Here is a 20,614-nt window from a genome sequence, read left to right as displayed (position 1 = left end):
ATGATAGCTGCAACATAACAACTTCATGGACCTTTCTCCCTTTTTATGTCTGCTGGGAAAACTTACCCAATGCTTCACTTGCCTCCTTCATTCTTTCGTGTTGTTACTATTGTTCTTATTATTAAAAATAATGTTGGCCCTGAGATCAAGATACAATTATAGAGTAGGAGAGCTGCCATTCCCACAGTTGTATCATGACCCTAATTAATCCCAAGAAATCAATGAAGCAAAGTGGTAAATGGACAGCTCCTTACTCCACACCTGCCCAAGAAAGAGGAAACTGGGACTATGATGTGCTGGTTGCCACCTATTGGTGACTGATCTTGTCTTAGATTAATATATTTTAATCCAAGAGAAAACTGCATACTGCTTTCACAGCTAGTTCAGCTGGCCTTCTTTATTTGAGGCTGCGACATGGTGAAAAGAAAGCTCAGTCAGGAGTTACTGGCTATCCATATTTGTACAATGTAAATGCACACCAAGATAGCACACCAAGGTTGTCCTGCTTCCTGATAGCAACTGGTTCACTTTCTAATAGTTGTGGTCCTCTTTAATGTTATCTTTTTAAAAAAACTCTGTCATGTTCTGATGGGGCAGGGAAGATCTGGGCAGGATTTGTTTTTGTGTGGAGGGGGTATGTTGCTCCCCAGTGAGTGAGTCTTGCAAATGATCATGGCTAGCAGGCCTACCCAGTGGCAACCTCACAAGCAGGTGGAGGGTTGGGTCAGTGTGACTGGTGCACTCCTCAGTGGTTCCAAGTAACTCCAAATCTCAATTTTCCCATTATTTTTCCAACTTGGCACACATGGTAATGACTGGCCCATGAGGGAATTGGCCAATTATGGATCTTTGCCTTGTATCTCTGCCAAATTCATATAAACAGCAAGCTAATAATAAACGAGTATGGCCTGTTATATACATTAACTGTAATTATTTTCCTTCCTTCTCTTTCTTCTTTTCTGGCTTCAGAAATGAATAATATGGCAACCCTTCTGTATTTACTAATTAGAAAAAAATGATAATACCTTCTAAAAAGGTTGACCTGTAATCTACAGATTCACTTGAGACCATCTCTGTTGTAGGGCTCACACTCCTTGCACTCACAAGTCTGTCCAAGTGAGGAGTATGCACTCTTCCATCATAGCGAACAATCTCTCTGCCTAAATCTTCATAGGGAAGAAAGCAACATTTTTATGATTATTATAGCAGTTCAAGTAAAAGCACTTACAAACATTAAAACAGAGAGAACTAAAATAATTAATTAAGTAAAATCATATAAAAGTTAAAATACAATAAAATTATTAATAAACTTAAAATTAGTGAAAAGCATAAATATTAAAAGAATAACAACAAGTATAAGCGCCATAGCACACAACAGGTCCTTTCTACCCGAGCAGTTAGCACACCATTAATATGGTGTTAATATTAAACAAAATCATCTAAGGAATTTTTAAGACCTAGAAAACAATCAATGAGTCATAGCAAATACAGTTTTATAAAGGGTTGGTGTTTTCTTGTAAATCTCAACTTTTTAAGATAGTGCTAAATTGGGACTGGACACCCAATGTTCTGCGAAATATACTCCTCCTTCTCCATGTATCAGGCAAGATATGTCTATTTTGCTAATGTGGTGTTGAAGATGACTCTAGGAACTTGCTACTGGCCAAATCTGCCTATTGTACTAGGCCACAGAATGATATTCTATGTTCCTTTAAAGCAGTGGTAGGAATTGTGTGGACACTCAGATGCTGGATTGCAATTTCCAGGCATCCTAGGTAGTACTGCCAATGAAGCATGCTGGGAGCTTCGGTTCAACAACATCTGGAGGGCTGCATGATTCTCTCCATTCTGATTAAAAGAGAGGGAGATAATTTGTGGGGCAGGAACAGTTCTGATGTTGAGCAACTATGCATTCTGCCACTCAATGAATTATTCTGAAGAAAAGTCTCTACAATATGAAGCAAGCTACATATAATTATAATTGCCTTTAGCTTCAAACTAGAGGTAAGCCATTTGCCACCCATGACTGTGAAAAACTTCATGGTTTGACAGAAACTTTCAAGAATTTCACCCTTTTAAAGCCACCTGTTATTAGTAACTGTTTGCTATTACTGTGCCTATGGCTGCAGTCTCCTCCTCAAATCTCTGAACAGTATGCTCTCTCTTCTTCACTGTTTTCTAATCCCTCCTCATAATATGCCAGTCCTTAATTCCCTAATTTTCATAAAATTCAAAAGTCAGGGGTGGGAATTATGTAGCCCTAAGATGCTGTCTGACTGTAATTCCTGGTAGTCCTTGCCAGTATAGCCAACTGTGAGCAATGATCCAACAACATCTGGAGGACCACATGATTACCATCCCTCATCTACGCAGACACATCCAGATTTCCATATACTTATTCTCCTCCCCTATGTAACCTTCTTGGAAGAGGAAACTCTCTTTCCGCTTAGTAGAAAGTGTAGTAAAGTTCAAAAGAACAATCATTACCACCTTTGATTTGCTTTCTCTTTTTTCTCCACAAAAGAAGTCCAAAGAGACACAGTGAGATAATAATCAGAGTTGCCACAATGCCTGCAATGAGTGCTGTAGAATTCTGATCAGGCTGAATCTGAACTTTCCCAATAACTGTGGATGAAGTTTCTTTCTTCCACTAAAAAGGAGGGAGGAAAAGAAAGGTAAAAATTCCAATAGATTAATAAAATATACAGACAAACATGCACCACAATGTAGCTTACATTTGGGGAGGGTGATAAACACTGTAGATATTCATGCAGTTTTGGATATGTAATTCCTTTCCCTTGTTGCTTCCTGTTTATTTCTTTGCCTGGATTTCCAAGTTTATAATATTTTATATGAGTATGGCAAATTACATTTTCTTAAAAATGCCAAATTCCATGCCTTTGTTATATCATTCAAGCATATCACATTAAAGGAAATCAGATGCTGTGATGTTTGTGTGAACATTGAGCTTTATTTTTCAGTATTTAAGTTCCCAACAAAACATCAAAATTGGCAAAGATCTTGCAAAGACTGAAGATACTTTGGATTATTTTGGTTTTATTATTTTGTTTTTATTAATATGTACAACTTGTGTTTCCAGATTAGGTCCACTATAATAATTAATAAAATTCTTTCTGGAGACAGCACTAATTGTGTGCATCTTGTTCTAAACCAAAAGAAGTGGGTAGTTTGGTCTGCTACAGCAGTGAATTTGGTAGTTATGATACATAGACATCACATGTCTGAAACAGAGGTGATTTGGTTTCCAGACCCATAGAAGTTGTTTCACTGATCTAGATATTTCCCTTTCTACAGAAAATATAATAGGCATTATTTTATTTAAATTGAAGATATTTTTACAATTGCAAACCAATTTTACAATGACGTATGCTTTCCACATTTTGTTTTTAAAGTGCATTAAATGTATTAATGTATAAATGTATTGATGTCCAAAGGGACATTAAATGCTCATTAAGGGATAATATTAAATTTCTATTACGCTAACAGAAATCCTAGTTGTTTCCAAGTAACCTTACCTATCTGCACTAATATTTTACTCTAGTCTGCTTTCAGTATTCCTTTGTTAAAGAACAGCTAATCTCAAGTGTGCTCATCTTGACATCAGCATCTTCAGTCTTTGCAAGATCTTTTCCAATTGTATTGTTTTGTTGGGAATAAGAGCATTTGCACAAGAAGCAACACCAGTAAATGACAGAGACCAAAATAATTGATGTCACATGACAGTATTTCAAATCAGCTGGAATGTACTTGGCAGGTTTTCTGTTTTCCTCAGTTCACAATGTTCTTGCCCATCAGATATATAGGGATTTTTTCTTGCCAGGCAGGCACATAAAGAACTTATAAATGAGCAGAAAACAGCAGACAGTTAAAAAAAAAATTCTGCATGCGCTATTGTACACATATTGGCGCCACTAATTTCTGGGAGTTACATTCAGTCCTATCCTGGGAGAAATGTGACATATAAAATAAATAAATAAATACTGAAAAATATAGATCCATGCTCACATGAACATGACAGCATCTGATTTCCTTTAACGTGATATACCTGTATGATGTAACAAAGGCATAGAATTTGCCATTTTAAAGAAAAAATTGTCAAATTTGGATTTTTATTCAATTTTATGGCAAATTATATTTTCTTAAAAATAAGAAGATAGAAGCCCTATTATGGCAAATTACTTTTTCTTAAAAAATATTTATCCTCCTCTCCCTATGTAAGCTTCTTGGAAGAGGAAATGAAACTTTCTGCTCTTGCAAGCATCTAGAAACTGCTTTAAAACAAGGTGTATTCCCCACCCCTTGTGTTGTCCCATCTCCACAAAATGTCTTTATGAAACTAGCAGTGTACGATTGGCTACTTTCCCCTTTATTGTTTTGTGGGGTTGGTTCAGAACATGGCAGGTCGAGGGGGCCAAAAACAGCTGCCCAAAATTTGCCTAACTTTGGTTTAAGACCACAGGCAATACTGCTATCTTGTATATTCCATTACCTTCTGAGGCATGATATGAGATAATGTGTAAGAAGGTAATTGAACTCTAAGAGGTCAGGTTATCTTCCTCTTAATCGTCTACTAGCAACTGAAAACATTTCTCTTTAAACACGCTTTTGATTTTATTGTTGCTTAACATAACTTATTTTTAATTTAGGGGATTCTGTGGGTTCTTCTGTATTGATGGTCCTTTTAGACAGGGAACCTTGTTATGAGTATAGAAACTTATTTATTTTGGTGTCTGCTTTTATGTTTTTGTTAATTGCTTTGAGTGACTCCCGTCAAGAGGATAATATAAAACCGAGTGCAAACATTTTTGAAAGTCTTTCTACTGAAGGGCACATTTGTATGTTAATGGGACTTTTGTATCACAACAACAGACTAGAGTTGGCTTAATTTGTAAGGTGGGGGTCTCCCATTAGGACTCATTTGGCAATCAAGTCCTAGCAACCACAGCTGTCCAGCTAGATAAACTGGCTAGAGCAAGTAGGTTTTTGCCAGAGAAATAAGGAACAAATAATGCCAACAGCCATAATGGAAAAAGCCAAGCACTCTTTGTCTAATCACAAAACATATCACATTGAAGTACACAAAAACTCAGTTATACCAACTTGATTCTGCTTGAATTTAAAGACACAAGAATATTTACCATTAAGCAACTGTAAAATTTGGCTAAAATGGATCATGGCTTATGATCCTGGAAATCGACATGTGGAAATACTACACTAATGTTGTCCACATTGCTTCTGAAAAACTGAACAGATTGTGGAAATGTCATGTTAATGATTATTAAGGGGCAAACTCCAAGTTTTAGACTCCCAGAAAGACCAGCTATTTTTAGACACTGGTACATTAGAGCAGACAAGACCCCAGTTGAAACAGTCAATTGGGGGGTGATACAGCAGTAGCATGAGGTATAAAGCTCCTTCCCTCTACCACACAGCTATGCTAGTCTTCCCTATGATCCAGACCAACACTCATTTGCATTTTTAATAAAGTAGGTGGAAGGAAGAATAAACGAGGGGACCAGATTAGGCAGAAAGTTGTGTAATGTAGGGAAGAGGCTTATGGGACATGCCCACCATCCTACTGAAAGTGCTGTCTTCAGCTAAAGGTACAAACTAGAAAAAGAAGCATGGCGCACAAACACAAAACCAGGATTGGAACAGGAATTCTGCGGGCAATATTAATCCAGAAGTGACATTTCAAATACCATCAGCTATATAATGATAAGGTAAATATCTTACCACAATATTCAGTTCACTGTTAGATTTCAACAGCTCTTTAGGAACAGTACAATAAACAGATTGCAACTTCAAGGTGATATTCTCACAGTTCTTGTTTCCAACTTTTACCACTTCCCCTTTAATAGCTTCAGAGTCAATGTTATTTCCCTAGAAAAACAAATTAAAATTATTAGGCAAAACCTACAATGAAGCCAATATGAAAGCTTTACCAAATTAAGATTCATTCTTCTGCAATAAACTTCTTTATTTTAATGCTGTACGCTGCTTTGATTGTTTTAACAAAAGGTGGGATAATTAAAAGTTTTATTTATTTATTTCACCCACATATTAAGCATTAGATTGAGAAAAGTCACTGGCTGTCACTGATTAGTTCCTTAGCTTCAGAAATGTCGTGAAGTTCTGGATTTATTAGAATGCAGGACCCTGAGGCTAACTAGTTCCTTAAACACGTTTCCCCCCATTTTTTACTATCCTCTTGGAACCAAACATTATCCTTATGAATGGGCACTGAAGTATTTATTTATTTATTTTAATTTTAGAAATTTAATTCATATCCTGTCTTTCTCCAAGTATGGGCAACAAGTTGGTGTTGCTATATGTTTTTATCCTGGTAAAGTTTTCTCTTGATCTGCCACTTCTGTCCATATTCAAATAAAAGTAAAGTTGCTGGATCACCACAGGTGCACCTTCAGATGCCTGAATTGGTACCTGTCATTGCTGAGTAGCCATAGGAATCCACAGAGAAAGTTACTGAGTAGTGGAGTGGCTGTTTGCTGTAGCTATTCAAGGTGATGAATCTATCTTGGGGATAGGATTCAGAACCCTGGATAGCTCCTTTAAAGTACGACTGAATCCAAATCAAGTTCACTGTCCCAAAGGCGGGATACAGACCACCCAAAGCAGACGGTCTCCCGCTGCCCTAGTTTGCTCCACGGGGAAGCCGCTGTCTCCAGACCGTGGGGCTTCCCCGCGGAGGAAAAAGAACCCTTAAAAATCAGGTTCTTTATGCGGCGCCATTGTGACGCCGCAATGCACCAATGGCGCACTTGCAGCATCACAATGGCGCTGAGATGTGTGGATGCTAAGCATCCGCCAAGTCAAAATGATGGTGCCCATGTGTACTGGGCGCCACCATTTTGACGTACAGATTACATACTAGGGTTGCGGGGCGTATATAAGCAGTGCCCCGAGGCAACCCTAGTACATATGCAAGCCAGCGCTTTCGCCGGTCTGTACAGCACCATAGATACTGCCACTTTGTTCTTTTGGCTTAGGGAAACACCTTTGTGTGTTCATCACCATAGATACTAAAGCCACTAGCAGCCATTGGAGATGGTTGATGGAGGCTGAAATAGCATTAGTATCAAACACAAAAGGCCCCTGCATGGTCAACTGATTCACACAGGAAATGGTATGCATGTTTTAGTTTCTGCCATACTCATGGAATGGTTGCTAGAATGCACTGGCAACTGATCCTGTTCACAGAATCATAAAATTGGAAGAGACCACAATGGCCATCCAGTCCAACCCCCTGCCATGCAAGAATATACAATCAGAGCACCCCCAACAGATGGCCATCCAGCTTCTGTTTAAAAACCTCCAAAGGAGACACCATTCTGTGAGAGAGTGTGTTCCACTGTCAAACAGTTCTTATATTGTTCAACTGAAGGGTGTTCAATTGCACCCTGTACCTAAAAGAATCAGATCTTCATTCTCAAAACATTATTTGCATTTCCAAATGGACACAAGGATACACTGCAGTCCATTACAGTAATACAGCCTGAACTACAATCTTCAAAATAAGGCTCTCTAACAAGTGAGTTATCCTGAATGGCACTGGGATGGCTAAGGAACTCAAGCAGTGTCTTGTCAGTGTAAGGCTAAAGCTACAGAATCATTCAAAATGCCTAGTGAAATAGAGTGAGCTGGGTGGAAAGTGTGATCCTTAGATAAAGCTGTATAACTGCAATGCCCATCTGGATGGCCACTGTCATCAATGGAAATACCCATTGCTACAGATGGAGAGCACTTAGAATACTACCACCTCCATCTTGACAATATGATTAATTGCCAAAATCCATAAATTGCTCTTTGGATATATTTCTATGGTTCTTCAAACAACTTTCTCAGGGATGCCATTTTCTGATATGGCTGAAATTAAGAGAATGGAACTCTGCATTTGGATGATCAGCTGTGCCATGCTTTGGATGATCAGCTGTGCCATGTGTCCCAGAGATGGAGAAACACATATTGGTAGAACAGATTATATTAAAACTTAATTTGTTTATTAAATGTATATCACAAACGCACATAATTCTGCAAAAATCACAATTAAAACATGAGAACAAGTCAATTAAAACCACAGTAATACAATGGGCTCTCCCCATCTGCAGGTATACCATCTGAGAATTTGAGCATCCACAGACAGTAAACCCCATTGCCCCCAATGGTGACACATGTACGTGACCACACTAGTGGCCACATGCACATCATACCAGCATTGGAAACAACAGGACTTGAGGTCCTGTGTTCTTTCTTATCTGCACATGGGGGCCCAGAATGGATTCCCCTGAGGATACAAAGGGACAACTAACGAAGACTACTTCAGCTAACAAGTCAGCTTAAATGCCAAAACTCTGTCTGCACAAATATACCCTTGCCTGCCAGCAGAAGGATAACAGATAATCAGCTAGACTATATTCTACAGGTAGGAAACTCTGAAGTCAGGAGTGGCCATGGAGAAGGCTCACTGTTGCAGCTCTGACAAATGTGCCTCACAAAATGATAGGATCAGAGTCAACCTGGGGTAGTCGTTTGAGTGTTGGAATAGAACTGTGGAAGACCAGAGTTCAAATTCCCACTCAATCATAGAAAACCACTGCATGAGCTTGGGCAAATCACCCTTTCTTTCCTTAGGGTCACTGCAAGTCAAAAATAACTTCAAGGCACACAACCAAAACAACACCAAATAGTGAAAGGACAAAGAAAAGAGGGGGATCCAAGTAGTTTAACACTTAGGTGAATACTACCTTATCCCATTCAGTGGAAGAATATGAAATTTCAAACCCTCTAGGTTCTAAGTCATATATAGTTTTATAGGTCATGATTAGTATTTAGAATTTTGCCTGGAAACAGAATGGTAGCCAGTAATAAAGCTATGTATTAAGGAGGAATATTCTCTTTCTAATAGGTTATCATCAATGACACTGCAGCAATTCTGAACAGATGTCTCCAAACAATTTTCAGAGGCAGTCCTACACAGAGTGCACTGTGCCAGTTACAGGATGAAACTGAGAAATTTGTCAGCAGTGCCCAATCAGACATCTCCAGGAATAAGTGCAGTTTTATAATGGCCTCAGCTGTACAATGGATCCTGGCCACTACTACAGCCTTGACATCCAGGTTTAGGGAGGAGTCCACAAGTACACCACACAAACTGTGAACCCATTGCTTTTTTGTGTTGTAACTATGAATTAAACCTTACACAGTATGTGTAACCACTTGAATTGTGAGATTATGTTTTACCCTCAGTTATATAGACTACACAGATTTCTATAAACTGTTAGACATAAACTAAGTACATACTGGTGACTTCTGTTTAAAAGAAACATTATATAGTTCAGTTTATAATATCAAGCATTCTGCCACCATTATGATCCACAAACCTATGGAAATCTAAAGCATAAATTATCTTGGTTTGGAAGGTACTTAACTAGACATAGCTGGAAAGCTGTACAACAGGACATCATGTACTTTTTCCTCTGAAGTGGGGAGGGAGTAAACGTATGAAATACAATGGATGCTTTGTTCTTGTTTAGTGCTCAGGCATCTCTACATGTTACTAGTTCAGTGATTTGATAATTAAAGAGGTATGCAAAGAAACTGAAACCAGTGTGATGACTCAGATTCAAATAACCAGGTCTGTATTGCAAAAGAATCTATAATCTTTCTATCAATACAAAGTACCTCAAAGCAGTGACAAAAGGTGATGTCTGAAATTCAAAGACAATAGAAGCAGGACTACAAGTTCAATGATGGAGGGCAGTATCTACTTATACAGCACTTCTATAATAATAGGGCCTTCCAAATGCTATTGGATTTTATCTCCCAGCATTCCTCACCATTCACTCTGCTGACTAGGAATTATGGGAACTGTAGTCCAACAACATATGGAAGGCCCTAGATTCACCAAACTTACTAGAAATAAAAGCTCTAAATAAACAAATAACAGACACATTTCAAAATCTGCATCCAAATAATTTTCTGTTATTTAAAGAATTGGGGGTACAGTCCCAGAAAACAAAATAATTGTACCCTGTGGCTGTGAAAGAAGAGATTTGGGGGATTCTGACATTTGCAGACATAGTCAAAAAGGGGGACTAAGGGAGAGAACCCCTACAATGGTTCATGTTTGATGGCATGGAGAGTTGAGACACTATAAGACAAAGCTGTTAACCAGCTGGGTGCAAGAATGAACAGAATGGCTTGAAAAGGGAGAAGGGGAAAGGGAGAAGAGACAGGGGCACATTTAGCCTGGATGAGCCATCACAGTTTGGTGTATGTACCTTCAAGTCATTTCTGACTTATGGCAACACTATGGTGAACCTATCAGAGTGTTTTCTTGGCACAATTTGTTCAGAGTGGATTTACCCTTGCCCTCCTCGGAGGCTGAGAGAGTGTGACTTACTAAAGGTCACCCAGTCAGTCTCCATGGTCATGCAGGGATTCAAACCCTAGGCTGCCAAATTTTCTAGCCCAACACTGCAATTCCTACACCACTCTGGCTCTCTGATTGCTTACACTTACAATGGAAGATGTTAAACAAACCATGAAATTCAGTTCATGGTTTGTTCTTCATGGTGCCCATTATGCAGCAGCCGTCAATGATCTGCCTTGTTTCTCCTCCAACAAGCCAGAGAAACCAATCCAAGACATACCCAAATTGAAAAACATGCTAGGTTACTACAATGGTGTAATCTGCACATTAGTACAGCAGTGAATCTACTCAGGGTTCAGCTCAGAGGCAATTTAAAGGAACTATATAAGGTGCTGAAATGTTTGGGGGGGGGGAATAATGTTCAGCATCTTGGATAGTTTGGAGCAGATTTATCATTCCTCTGACATCAGAACAACCAGTCAGCACTTGAGTTCCACCTGCCACCCCATCTGGACCTCCTAAGAAACAAACCACAGGCCAAAGATGGCGCGTTCCAGGCGGGCCCTATTGGGTGCCATTGTTACGCGCGAGGGGTGGCGCTTCCTGACGCGCCTTGCCCCTTGCGCATAACAAGGGCATCAAAATGGCAGTGCCCTATAAGATGGGCACCGCCATTTTGACGTGACGGACACCTAGCGTCCACATGTCTCGGTGCCCTTGTGACGCCAGGAAAAAAAGCCGCTTTTTGAAGTTTGTCCGCTGCAGTTCCCTGGCGCAGCAAACACGGGCGCCGGCAGACCGCCCTTTTGGGTGGTCTGTAAAGCACCAATGCTTCTCCTGCAATGAATGGAAAGTGGAAGCTAGCATTCAGACTCATTACCAAAATACTACAGACCTTCAGTGGCCCTTGAAAACTCATGCGTGTTGGATGGCCTTTTCCTAAGGGTTTTAGTAGCTGCATAGTAGCTGCAAATTATTAAGCTGGGCTGCTCAAAATGTTTTTTATAATGTTATTAGAGATCTTTGGCCTGTATTTTAAAAACTGCTGCTGGAGAATTGCATTAAAAATGTTTGATGAACAATATTTTATTTTATGTTTTGGATTGGATGCCATATCGTTAGGGGTCATGTTTTAAGAGACAGCTTAAAATATTTACAAAACCAAAACATGGCTGCAAAAACAGGTTTTTGGTGTCATATTTAATGATAAAAGTACTTTGTTCTCTTTGTGCTGGATAAAAAAATATTTTGGTTTGTATATATTCACTTGCTAGAAGCAAAATGTGCCACATTACATTACTTTTACTGAAAAACCAAGTGATAAAGGCTCTGCAGTTCTTCTGAAACTAATTAAGAAAATAGATAAAAGAATTTTGGTTTGGTCAGAACTGTTTGTTCACTGAACCAAGTGGCCATTTAATTTCATGCTGTGCTTGCTTAATTATTGGAAGACAAAATATGATCATGAGGCATGTAAACTTCTGTTTTTGTGTGTACATAAACTTATAGTGCTGCCAATCCGGCCCACAGTGACCTTTTGACTGAAGGAACTCAAATGCTGGCCTACAGTTTATGAGTGCCTCTCACTCTGTGTTTTAATGTGGGGGAGGAGGCTGAACAATCATCATTTATCCTATAAGGCATTTCTTATTTTAAATGGGAAGTAACCGGTGGTTTTTTAAAAATGTATAGTGAACAATGGTGCAAGGTTTCAATAAAGCATATATAAATATTTAGGATGATCAAGACTGTCTTAGATCAAATCAATACATGTTAGTTTCCTGACACTGATACAGAGAAGGAAGTAATTGTAAACAATCATTTTCAAAGTGTAGATGCATTCACTTTTACCCGTTAAGCCCCATTTGTTTAAACAGAAGCAGGGTTAAGTGTTTCTACAGCCACACAGTTCACATGGATATAGGCCTCTATATAAGAGAATCACGGTAAGCTCTTAGGGAGGTAGTCAGGATTAAATACACCATTCCTGTTGTTTTCTTCTAATCCAAACTGATTCTAGACACTCTTTATTCTCTACAACTTTGTATCTCCAAAATGCCTACAGCACTGGTGGTAAAAGCACATTTGTCATATTTGTATTTGCTTACCTTAATCGCTATAATTTGGTTTCCCTTTGAAATCAGCAGTGGCTTCTCTGAGATGGCAAAGACAGGGTCTTTCACATAATCAAAGTTAAAACCAGATGAGATGACACCATCAAAAATGAAAAAAACTTTTGTCACAAAAGGCAGTGTCAGAGTAGAGGTTTCCAGTGAAGGAGTTGTACAACAGATTATTTCAGAATTTGAGTGATGGTTACATGCCTGTAATATACAAGGAAAACAAATATTAAAGTATCGGGTATTGGAGCAGGCCTGCCACATGTTATATGAAAGGCACTGGATTTAACAGTTCTGATTACTCTGCCACTTTATTCTGCCACTCCATTCTACCCTGGTCAGGCCTCATCTAGAATACTGTGTCCAATTCTGGGCACCACAATTCAAAAAGGATGTTGACCAATTGGAGCTTGTACAGAGGAGGGTGACCAAAATGGTGAAGGGTTTGGAAACCTTATGAGGAAAAACTTAGGATATGTTTAGCCTGAAGAAGAGACAGTTAAGAGGTGATATGAAGCCCTGTTTAAGTATTTGAAGTGGTGTCAACGTTGAGGATTCAGTAAGCATGTTTTCTGCTGCTCTAGAGACCAGAACACAGAACAATTGATGCAAGCTACAAGAAAAGAAATTCCACTTCAATATTAGGAGAAACTTCTTGACAGTAAGAGCTGTTTGATAGTAGAACCCACTCCCTCGTAGTGTGGTGGGGTTTCCTTCCTTGGAGGTCTTTAAACAGAGGCTGGATGGCCATCTGTCAGGGATGCTCTGATTGTGAGTTCCTGCATGGCAGGGGTTGGACTGGATGACCCTTGTGGCGTCATCCAACACTATGATTCTATGGTTCTATGCTCTAAAATAAATGTAGATATAATGTGATATTCTTTTTAATATAACATAAAACTTCATACTTATACATCATTCCAGGTCAGTGTTATATTCAAAACCTAGCTTTTTAAATCCATATTTGGCTCACTTCATATCCCATGCATTGAAACCACTGTCAAACAAAGCATAGTTTAACAATTACCACAATGTGACAATTCTGAACATGCACCTAAAAACTGAAGCAGAAACATCTGCACCAGAGAAGTAGAAGGAAGAGGTGGAGCACACAAGCCTGGGACTTATTAGATTCACTCCCATGATGATAAACCACGGTTTATCCTGACATTGAAATGCAGTCTATGCCTAGACTATATAAGATTAATTCACAAGGACGTTTCCACTCATTTATTGGGGAAGACAAACCCTAAAAAACGTGATAAAACTTGATTTAAAAAATTCATACAAAAACATGGTTTGCCTCTCACCAATGTGGAGATTCTGATGCACTTTATGGCTGATTCAAGCCCAAATTACATATTGTACCTGGTGATCCACAACTGACAGAGCCCTTTTGAAAATTAAATAAAATTAAAGGGCAATGATCAAGTGAAGTAGCATTACATAATACTGCCAAATTTATGTTCCACATAATACATTACTCTTTTTCGTTTCTCTAAACAATACAGTAACTGTTATTTGCAATCTGCATTCCTCACTTCAGAGCCAACAGTGTAGTGGCATGAGCATTGGACTATGACACTGGTGGTGTTGTTTGCCTTCAAGTCATTTCTGACTTATGGTGACCCTAAAGCAAACCTATCACAGGATTTTCTTGGCAAGATTTGTTCAGAGCTTTTGCCTCCCTCTGTGGCCGAGAAAGTGTGACTTGCCCAAGGTCACCCAATGGGTTTCCATGGCTGAGCAGGGATTCAAACCCTGGTCTTCAGTCACAGTACAGTACTCAACATTCAAACCATGCTGGCACTATCACCATTGAAATCAGGGTTCAAATTCCCACTCAGCATTGGGTGATCTTGGGCAAGTCACACTCCCTCAGCCTTGGAAAGAGGCAAAAGCAAAGGTTTGTTCCTGCTGAATAATCTTGCCAAGAAAACCCTTTGATAGTTCTGCCTTTAGGTCACCATAAATGGCTATGTAAGGTTATCTATCTATCTATTAAAAAGTGCAAAAGTGCAGGAGAAAAGCATTAAATGTCTTCAGTTCCATCATGTTCACCTTCCAATCAGATTAGTGACCACCCATAGAGTTGGTTAAAAAAATGTAATAAGAAAATAGAAACCCAGAAGATCAACCAAGGACTTGCCAAAGTAATGTGTAGTTTCTCTCTCAAAATTTGAATAAAGGAGCTGACCCCTGTCACCTTTTTCTAAACTCATTTGCACATAAAACCTCCCCAGAATTAATTTGAGGCTTTTGGTTCATATGTCCATGGGAAATTCTGCTCCAGTTGCATCCTTTTTCATTAGACAGAGCATGATGAATAGTACATGGCAGAGAACTGTGGTCTTTTATTCAACGGGAGCAACAAGAGAAATAAACCAGCAATGGAATTTAGTAAGACAATGGGAAAAGAAATTCCAAATGCCTGCCAAAAACGCTATGGGCACCTCAAGCTCAAAACTGGCAACCATTAGGAATGTTTTTTCCACTGTCCTACCTAAATAAATGTAGAATTACTGAATCATGCATTTGGCAAAGGGTGGGAAGAACAGAAAGAGATCCTCTTTCTGCACAGCTCTTGCTTAGCTGAAGAAAGCCATTTATCTCCCATGCCAGAAATTCTGTCTTATGTTCTCTGCTTGGAAAACTCTAATTTTACACTCAAAAAGAACCACACAAAAACCTATATTTATGCAAGTTGTTTCATTTTATACAATGTTCAAGCCCAAATTATACTTGCAATCAGTTGTGTTTAGTGCTCCAAAACACATCAATGTAAAAGGCTGCTCCACCCAGAAGGAAGTTTGAATAAAACAGCTCTGCATGCAGTTCCACTTGTAGAAGTTTCCTTCCCCCTTTTAAAAGTTCTTTCTTTCCTCATTTCCACCCCTCCCCTTTTGCAAAACGACACAGTTCTGTTTCAATTCACTGAAATGAATATGATGCAAATTCTGAACATGCTCACTGTGTGTGCATACATGTGTGTAGGAGGAAGCCCCTATCAAGCTACATATTCCAAATAGACCTTCTGTGCAGGTGCAGAACCCATGTGTGAGGCGCAGAGACCACAATGAAGAAAAGTGAGTTCAAATCAGAGTGTCAGGTGGCATCTAGGTAGGATCCGATGACAAGAAGAAGGGTATATGGAACAATCCCCTATTGCTAGCACAGTATTGCCTCCAGGATCCTTGGCAAAGCAAGTGTCAGAAGAGAAAGAATTCTAAACAGGCCATTATCATAGGGTAAAGATGATAGAGGAAAATACATCTATAGAATATAGACAGGATGGTAGCCAGGCACAGAAACAGTCTACTTTGGGAGGTAGCAAGCTCTTCCTTACAGGATGTATTTCTGCGTGGAAGGCAATCTGTCAGGTATGTTGTAACCATACCCTACCTTGAATATCATACACTGAGCAAAGAGTTAGATTAGATGAGCTCCAACAACCTGCCTAAGACTCTATTTATTTATTCTAGCATAAAAGAACATAAAAAGTGATCCCTCTATCATCTCCAGGGTGAAATTATTCAGTTTATTCAACCACTGCCTCCTGCTTCATCTGTAGACTTAATCTTATTTATGAGCTGCTGAAGAACAGATTGCTATGATAGAAGACACAACATACTTTATGCTTAATCCCATACATTTCAAAGAATTTATTCAAAGTATAACTAGCCTAGATCAATGCAGAATGTCTTACATTGAATCAATGGGACTTGATAAATCAACACTTATGCATGTTTTATTGTCTGAATGGATTTACTTCAGTTGGGACTAACAATTGCATTTAGGCCTTTCTGTCCCATAAGATAAAAACATGAGAATAATACCAGTAAGGCACTGGTTAAGTTGTATGATCCCAAGCAATTCTTTCATTGGTTTTTGAGAATCCTGAAGATTGGGATTGAGGTAGAGAGGAGACAGAAGGATTTTTGGTGGTAAACCACCCCATACCTCCAAGTTATGAACACATTATCTAGAAAAATTTACAGATGCATTGATCTTGTTTTATTTTCATCATCAGGTGAAGACTTTCCCTCACCAAGGATATAAAAATATTTCTTATCTTTAATCTACATTATAAGTTTTATTCTCTGCCTGGTTTAAAGTCCTCATGGGTTAATCTGCATTTTAACATCTCAGTTGTATATTTCCACCGTGCTGACCTTTTCACTTTTATTGTGTTGCACTGCTATTATGTTATTTTATTGAATTATTGCTTGTTTTCACTTGGTATGACTTGTTTTGTAGACAGCTTGTCATATAAATACTGATAGTTAATAATAAAAGAATATTAACAAACCTCACCTATATCCTATATCTAAGGTATGTCAATGCACACAGAAATATTTGTACCCATCAAAATAGATCCCTGGCAATCATTACTGTGATTTCATTAGTGTAAATTCATTGTATGTCTTATCTACTGCAGTGTACCAATGTCTTTTAAATTAATAACAAAGGCATTTGTAACCTAGTTTGTGGGCATCTATCAGAATAGGGTCTCTAGCTCTTTAGTTTATCATGCTACCTTCCAAAAAAGATGCTTTCAGAGCATGATAAAATAAATCTAATAATATTGTTTAGTGGTGATGCAATATGGCTGATTGGGAAGGTCAAAATAAATTGCATTTGGAGTGCCCTTATTGCTATGTAATTTGACATGACATTTTTACTTTGAAATTGTTTGTAACAATTGAAAAATGTAATGCTTGTCATAATACTGAACTGATAATCTATAAATGAAAAAACAATCAAACCCAATCTATTCAAGAGAAAATTAAGATACTGTCTATTCAATTTAGATTTTAAATATACTTAGTTAAAACATTTATATTCAGTTTCAGGGCTAATTAATTTGAATGGAAGTGGAACTGTTTACTAAAAACTAAAATATTGCTAAAGTATTGAATACTGTTTAAAATGGACAAAGGAAAGGAGAATTGTTCCCCCACAAAATGTATGAAGTTTATAACACAAAGGCATACCTATTCTTCCCTCAACGTTAATCATGACCAATGGGACAAAAATGCAGACATGACCCAGAAAACCTGAACTCCAGCATCTAACCTAATTCTAATTTAAGTTTTGCAGCAGGAGGATAGATGTGGAAGAAAATTGGTGTTTTAGGGCATCACTTAGTAGCTGACCCAGATGAAAGGAGGGGTAAAGAGGTGGTGTGTTTCAGAACCTAAGCCATCATGACAGCCCTGAGGGGAAAAGCCCTTTGACATAGAATCTAAAACATTTATACTTTATGGTGCTGAAAGGGAAGATTAAGGGACAAACTTGGGAAGAAAAAATAGAAGGACATGAAAAATGACCAAAGTCTGACACAGACTGATGCATCTGATCAACTGCAAGCCTTTTTCCTGCCCTTGTCAGCTTCACCAGAGATGGGGTAGAGTGAAAGAAGTGACAGTGAGGGCAAATGGGAAGGGAACAGAATAAGGAAGGAGGACTGTATACGTTCACAAGAGCTTTAGGTACATAAGAATAATATTCACAGCTTCTTAAAACTATGGTTTCAGAAATGGTGGTAGTATCAATTCATCTGTGCTGTTCTTTTATCCTTACCCTCAGATGTATCTGTGCTCCCCTGTTTAAACCAGAATTTCCATTTTTCAGTTCCAAAATGAGCAACTCATATTAATGCTGAGTTACTCACAAATGGGCTGTCAGCATGGGCCAAAAGGCTCTCCCCAGCAGTGTGTCGTCCTGTTCAAATGATACAGGCCAATACTTCCATGCCAGGATCAGGTAGACCAGAGACAAATCTGGTGGTCCTGGTCCGATCCCAGTGCAAAGGGGCCTCAGCGCGGGTCTGACTGAATGGACCCGAGTGCCCCTTCCTTTCCTCCACTATAGGCTCTACTGAGAAGACTCCCATCACCCTATCTGATGTAGGAACCGGGTGCCTGGCCATGTGAGTGCAGCCAAGCGCCTTCTTTCTTTGTCAGATGTGGCAACCTGGGGGTCTTCTCAGTAGGGGTGATGGTGGAGGAAGGGAAGAGGAGGCAGTGGGTCCATGGTGGAGGGAGTGTAAACACTCATCTGTCCCTGCACTGGCCTGGGAACCGACCCAAGTCAGGATAGCACAGGCTTGGCCCACGCTATCCTAGCCTGTTCAGCTGACTTACTGCAACAACATTCTGGACCACTTGACGATTGCACTTATTTCTCCTTTCATTTTGCTGAATAAGCTGTGACTGACTTGGACTGGATTAACTACCCAACAGTTCTTGCCTTACAACCTGACTCCTGGGACACTTGCTGACTAGAGCATAAAACACAGTGTTTCATAGTCAGAGGTGATCTGCTCAAAGGTGTTCTTGGCAGTGTCATGGGTACTAACATAAATAAGGACAAAGGGATACTTGATGAGTTTTGGCAAGTTGTCAGTAACAACCTGAATATGTGTACCAGCAAAACAGCACACTTTCTGATTCATCTTCTCTAGCTGGCACACAGGTGCCTCTATACCTGAGTAACAAGTCCTTAATCATCAGCATCTTTCTTATCTTGTTACAGTTGGTGGTTACCTTGACTTAGCATGCAGTATCCCTTATTACTGGTTTTTTGTAGTAGCATCTTCACTGCTGCTATCTTCATGAAGATGCTGGAAGTGATTGTTTGCTTGGAAAGGTTCTAAAGCCCTTCTGTATGGTCTGCTGCTAACAGTGGCTGTTTTCCAGGGTGTTTCCTTACTGTTACAGGCCTCTTTATTTGTCAGTTTCTGCCTGTTGGTTCTGCAGGATCAATTCTCCTTGTGTTCTAGCCAGGAAGTCCTCCTGTTCTCTAATGCACTAAAGGGACTCAACATGTAGTAGTGCACTAACCTCTTCACAGAGAACTACTGTTCACTTACTACAGGTATAACTGGTAAGGTTTTCTGGCAAGAAGACATACATTGCACATACACTGCAGAAGACAATGATGGATTCTTCTGCCTCCCTCTTCTTTCATATAATATCTATATGGAATATGTGAGATTTAATTGGCTGCTGAATCAAAAGATTGCTCACCAGGCTGCTTCTCCACTCACAGTGAACCACTACTCTTTTAGAACTTCACCTCCTTGTCTGCTGGCTCAAAAGCCTGCTGCCTTTCCCCATTTGGTTGCTTTTTTGTTCACAATAACTTCAGCAAAGCATGGCAGGGGGTTGGACTGGATGGCTCTTGTGGTCTCTTCCAACTCTCCAATTCTATGATGTGAAAAAGTATGCAGATGACCTGCTACTCTCCCAAGAATCTATCTCTTTCCACCCTTTCTTTAGCTCTCACAGCTAAAGGGAATTCTTTCCACATAATTCCAATACCTTTATTTAGTCCATTATTCCAGTTTATCCAGTCCCATTGTCTTGTGTGCTGAATCACTTTATCTGTCCCATTTCATGTCATGGACTCCATAATAGGCAGTTAGTATCAAAAATTCAAATCCTCCACCTCTCCAAGCAATTTCTCTCTGAATCAAACCTCTTTCAGACTTTGTCCTAAAATGATTTGCATTTTGCACAAATCTTTGTCTGTGTTGGTTTCTATCTCCTTATACACATGCTTCTCCAGATACTTTTCTGACAAAGTCAAATGCAATCCATATGATAAAAGATTTAACATCATGCTTCACTAAGCTTAATATATTAGGTGACATTTGGAAGTCAAGCTGGCATAGAGGTTTCCACAGTGCTCCCTTTCACTTTTTCTGAGCGAAGCAACAAACCCTTTCAATCCACTTAAAGAAAATCAGAGCTACTTTTTGCTCTCAATTTTGATTCAAAAGACTTCTTATCTCTGTTTATTAGCAATTCGTACAAATAAAAATAATCTCCCAAGCTACTTAAATTTCAAAGCACTTCTTTTTGCAGTTATATTTGCATCTCCTATAAATAATTTGGATACTCTAACCAGAAATACAATTTTGTTTCCCTGGTAGCTTCTCTTCCTCTATATGCATATTTCATTACCCAATATCATTGGTCAACATTCTACAAGGACATCAGGCTTGCATAACTGCCAGCACGTATTACAACTAAGCATAAGGTTTCCAATAGAATAGAATCTTTACATTTCTTCT

At 39.0% G+C, this 20,614-nt stretch overlaps 1 protein-coding gene across 2 annotated transcripts in view; it reads right to left on the bottom strand.

The window, feature by feature from the left end:
• Positions 1-20,614, bottom strand: part of MET (MET proto-oncogene, receptor tyrosine kinase) — a 120,565-nt gene that overhangs the window by 15,585 nt on the left and 84,366 nt on the right. For both annotated transcript variants that reach the window (XM_042468033.1, XM_042468032.1), the window contains 4 exons: positions 12,523-12,738; positions 5,758-5,904; positions 2,491-2,650; positions 1,026-1,166 (listed from right to left, as the gene is read on the bottom strand). In XM_042468033.1, the coding sequence (XP_042323967.1) occupies positions 1,026-1,166; positions 2,491-2,650; positions 5,758-5,904; positions 12,523-12,738 (664 nt within the window). The remainder of the gene's footprint in view (positions 1-1,025; positions 1,167-2,490; positions 2,651-5,757; positions 5,905-12,522; positions 12,739-20,614) is intronic.

Source organism: Sceloporus undulatus, chromosome 5 (assembly GCF_019175285.1).
Source record: "Sceloporus undulatus isolate JIND9_A2432 ecotype Alabama chromosome 5, SceUnd_v1.1, whole genome shotgun sequence".
Lineage (NCBI taxonomy): Eukaryota > Metazoa > Chordata > Lepidosauria > Squamata > Phrynosomatidae > Sceloporus > Sceloporus undulatus.
This window is presented reverse-complemented; position numbering and strand designations above follow the sequence as displayed.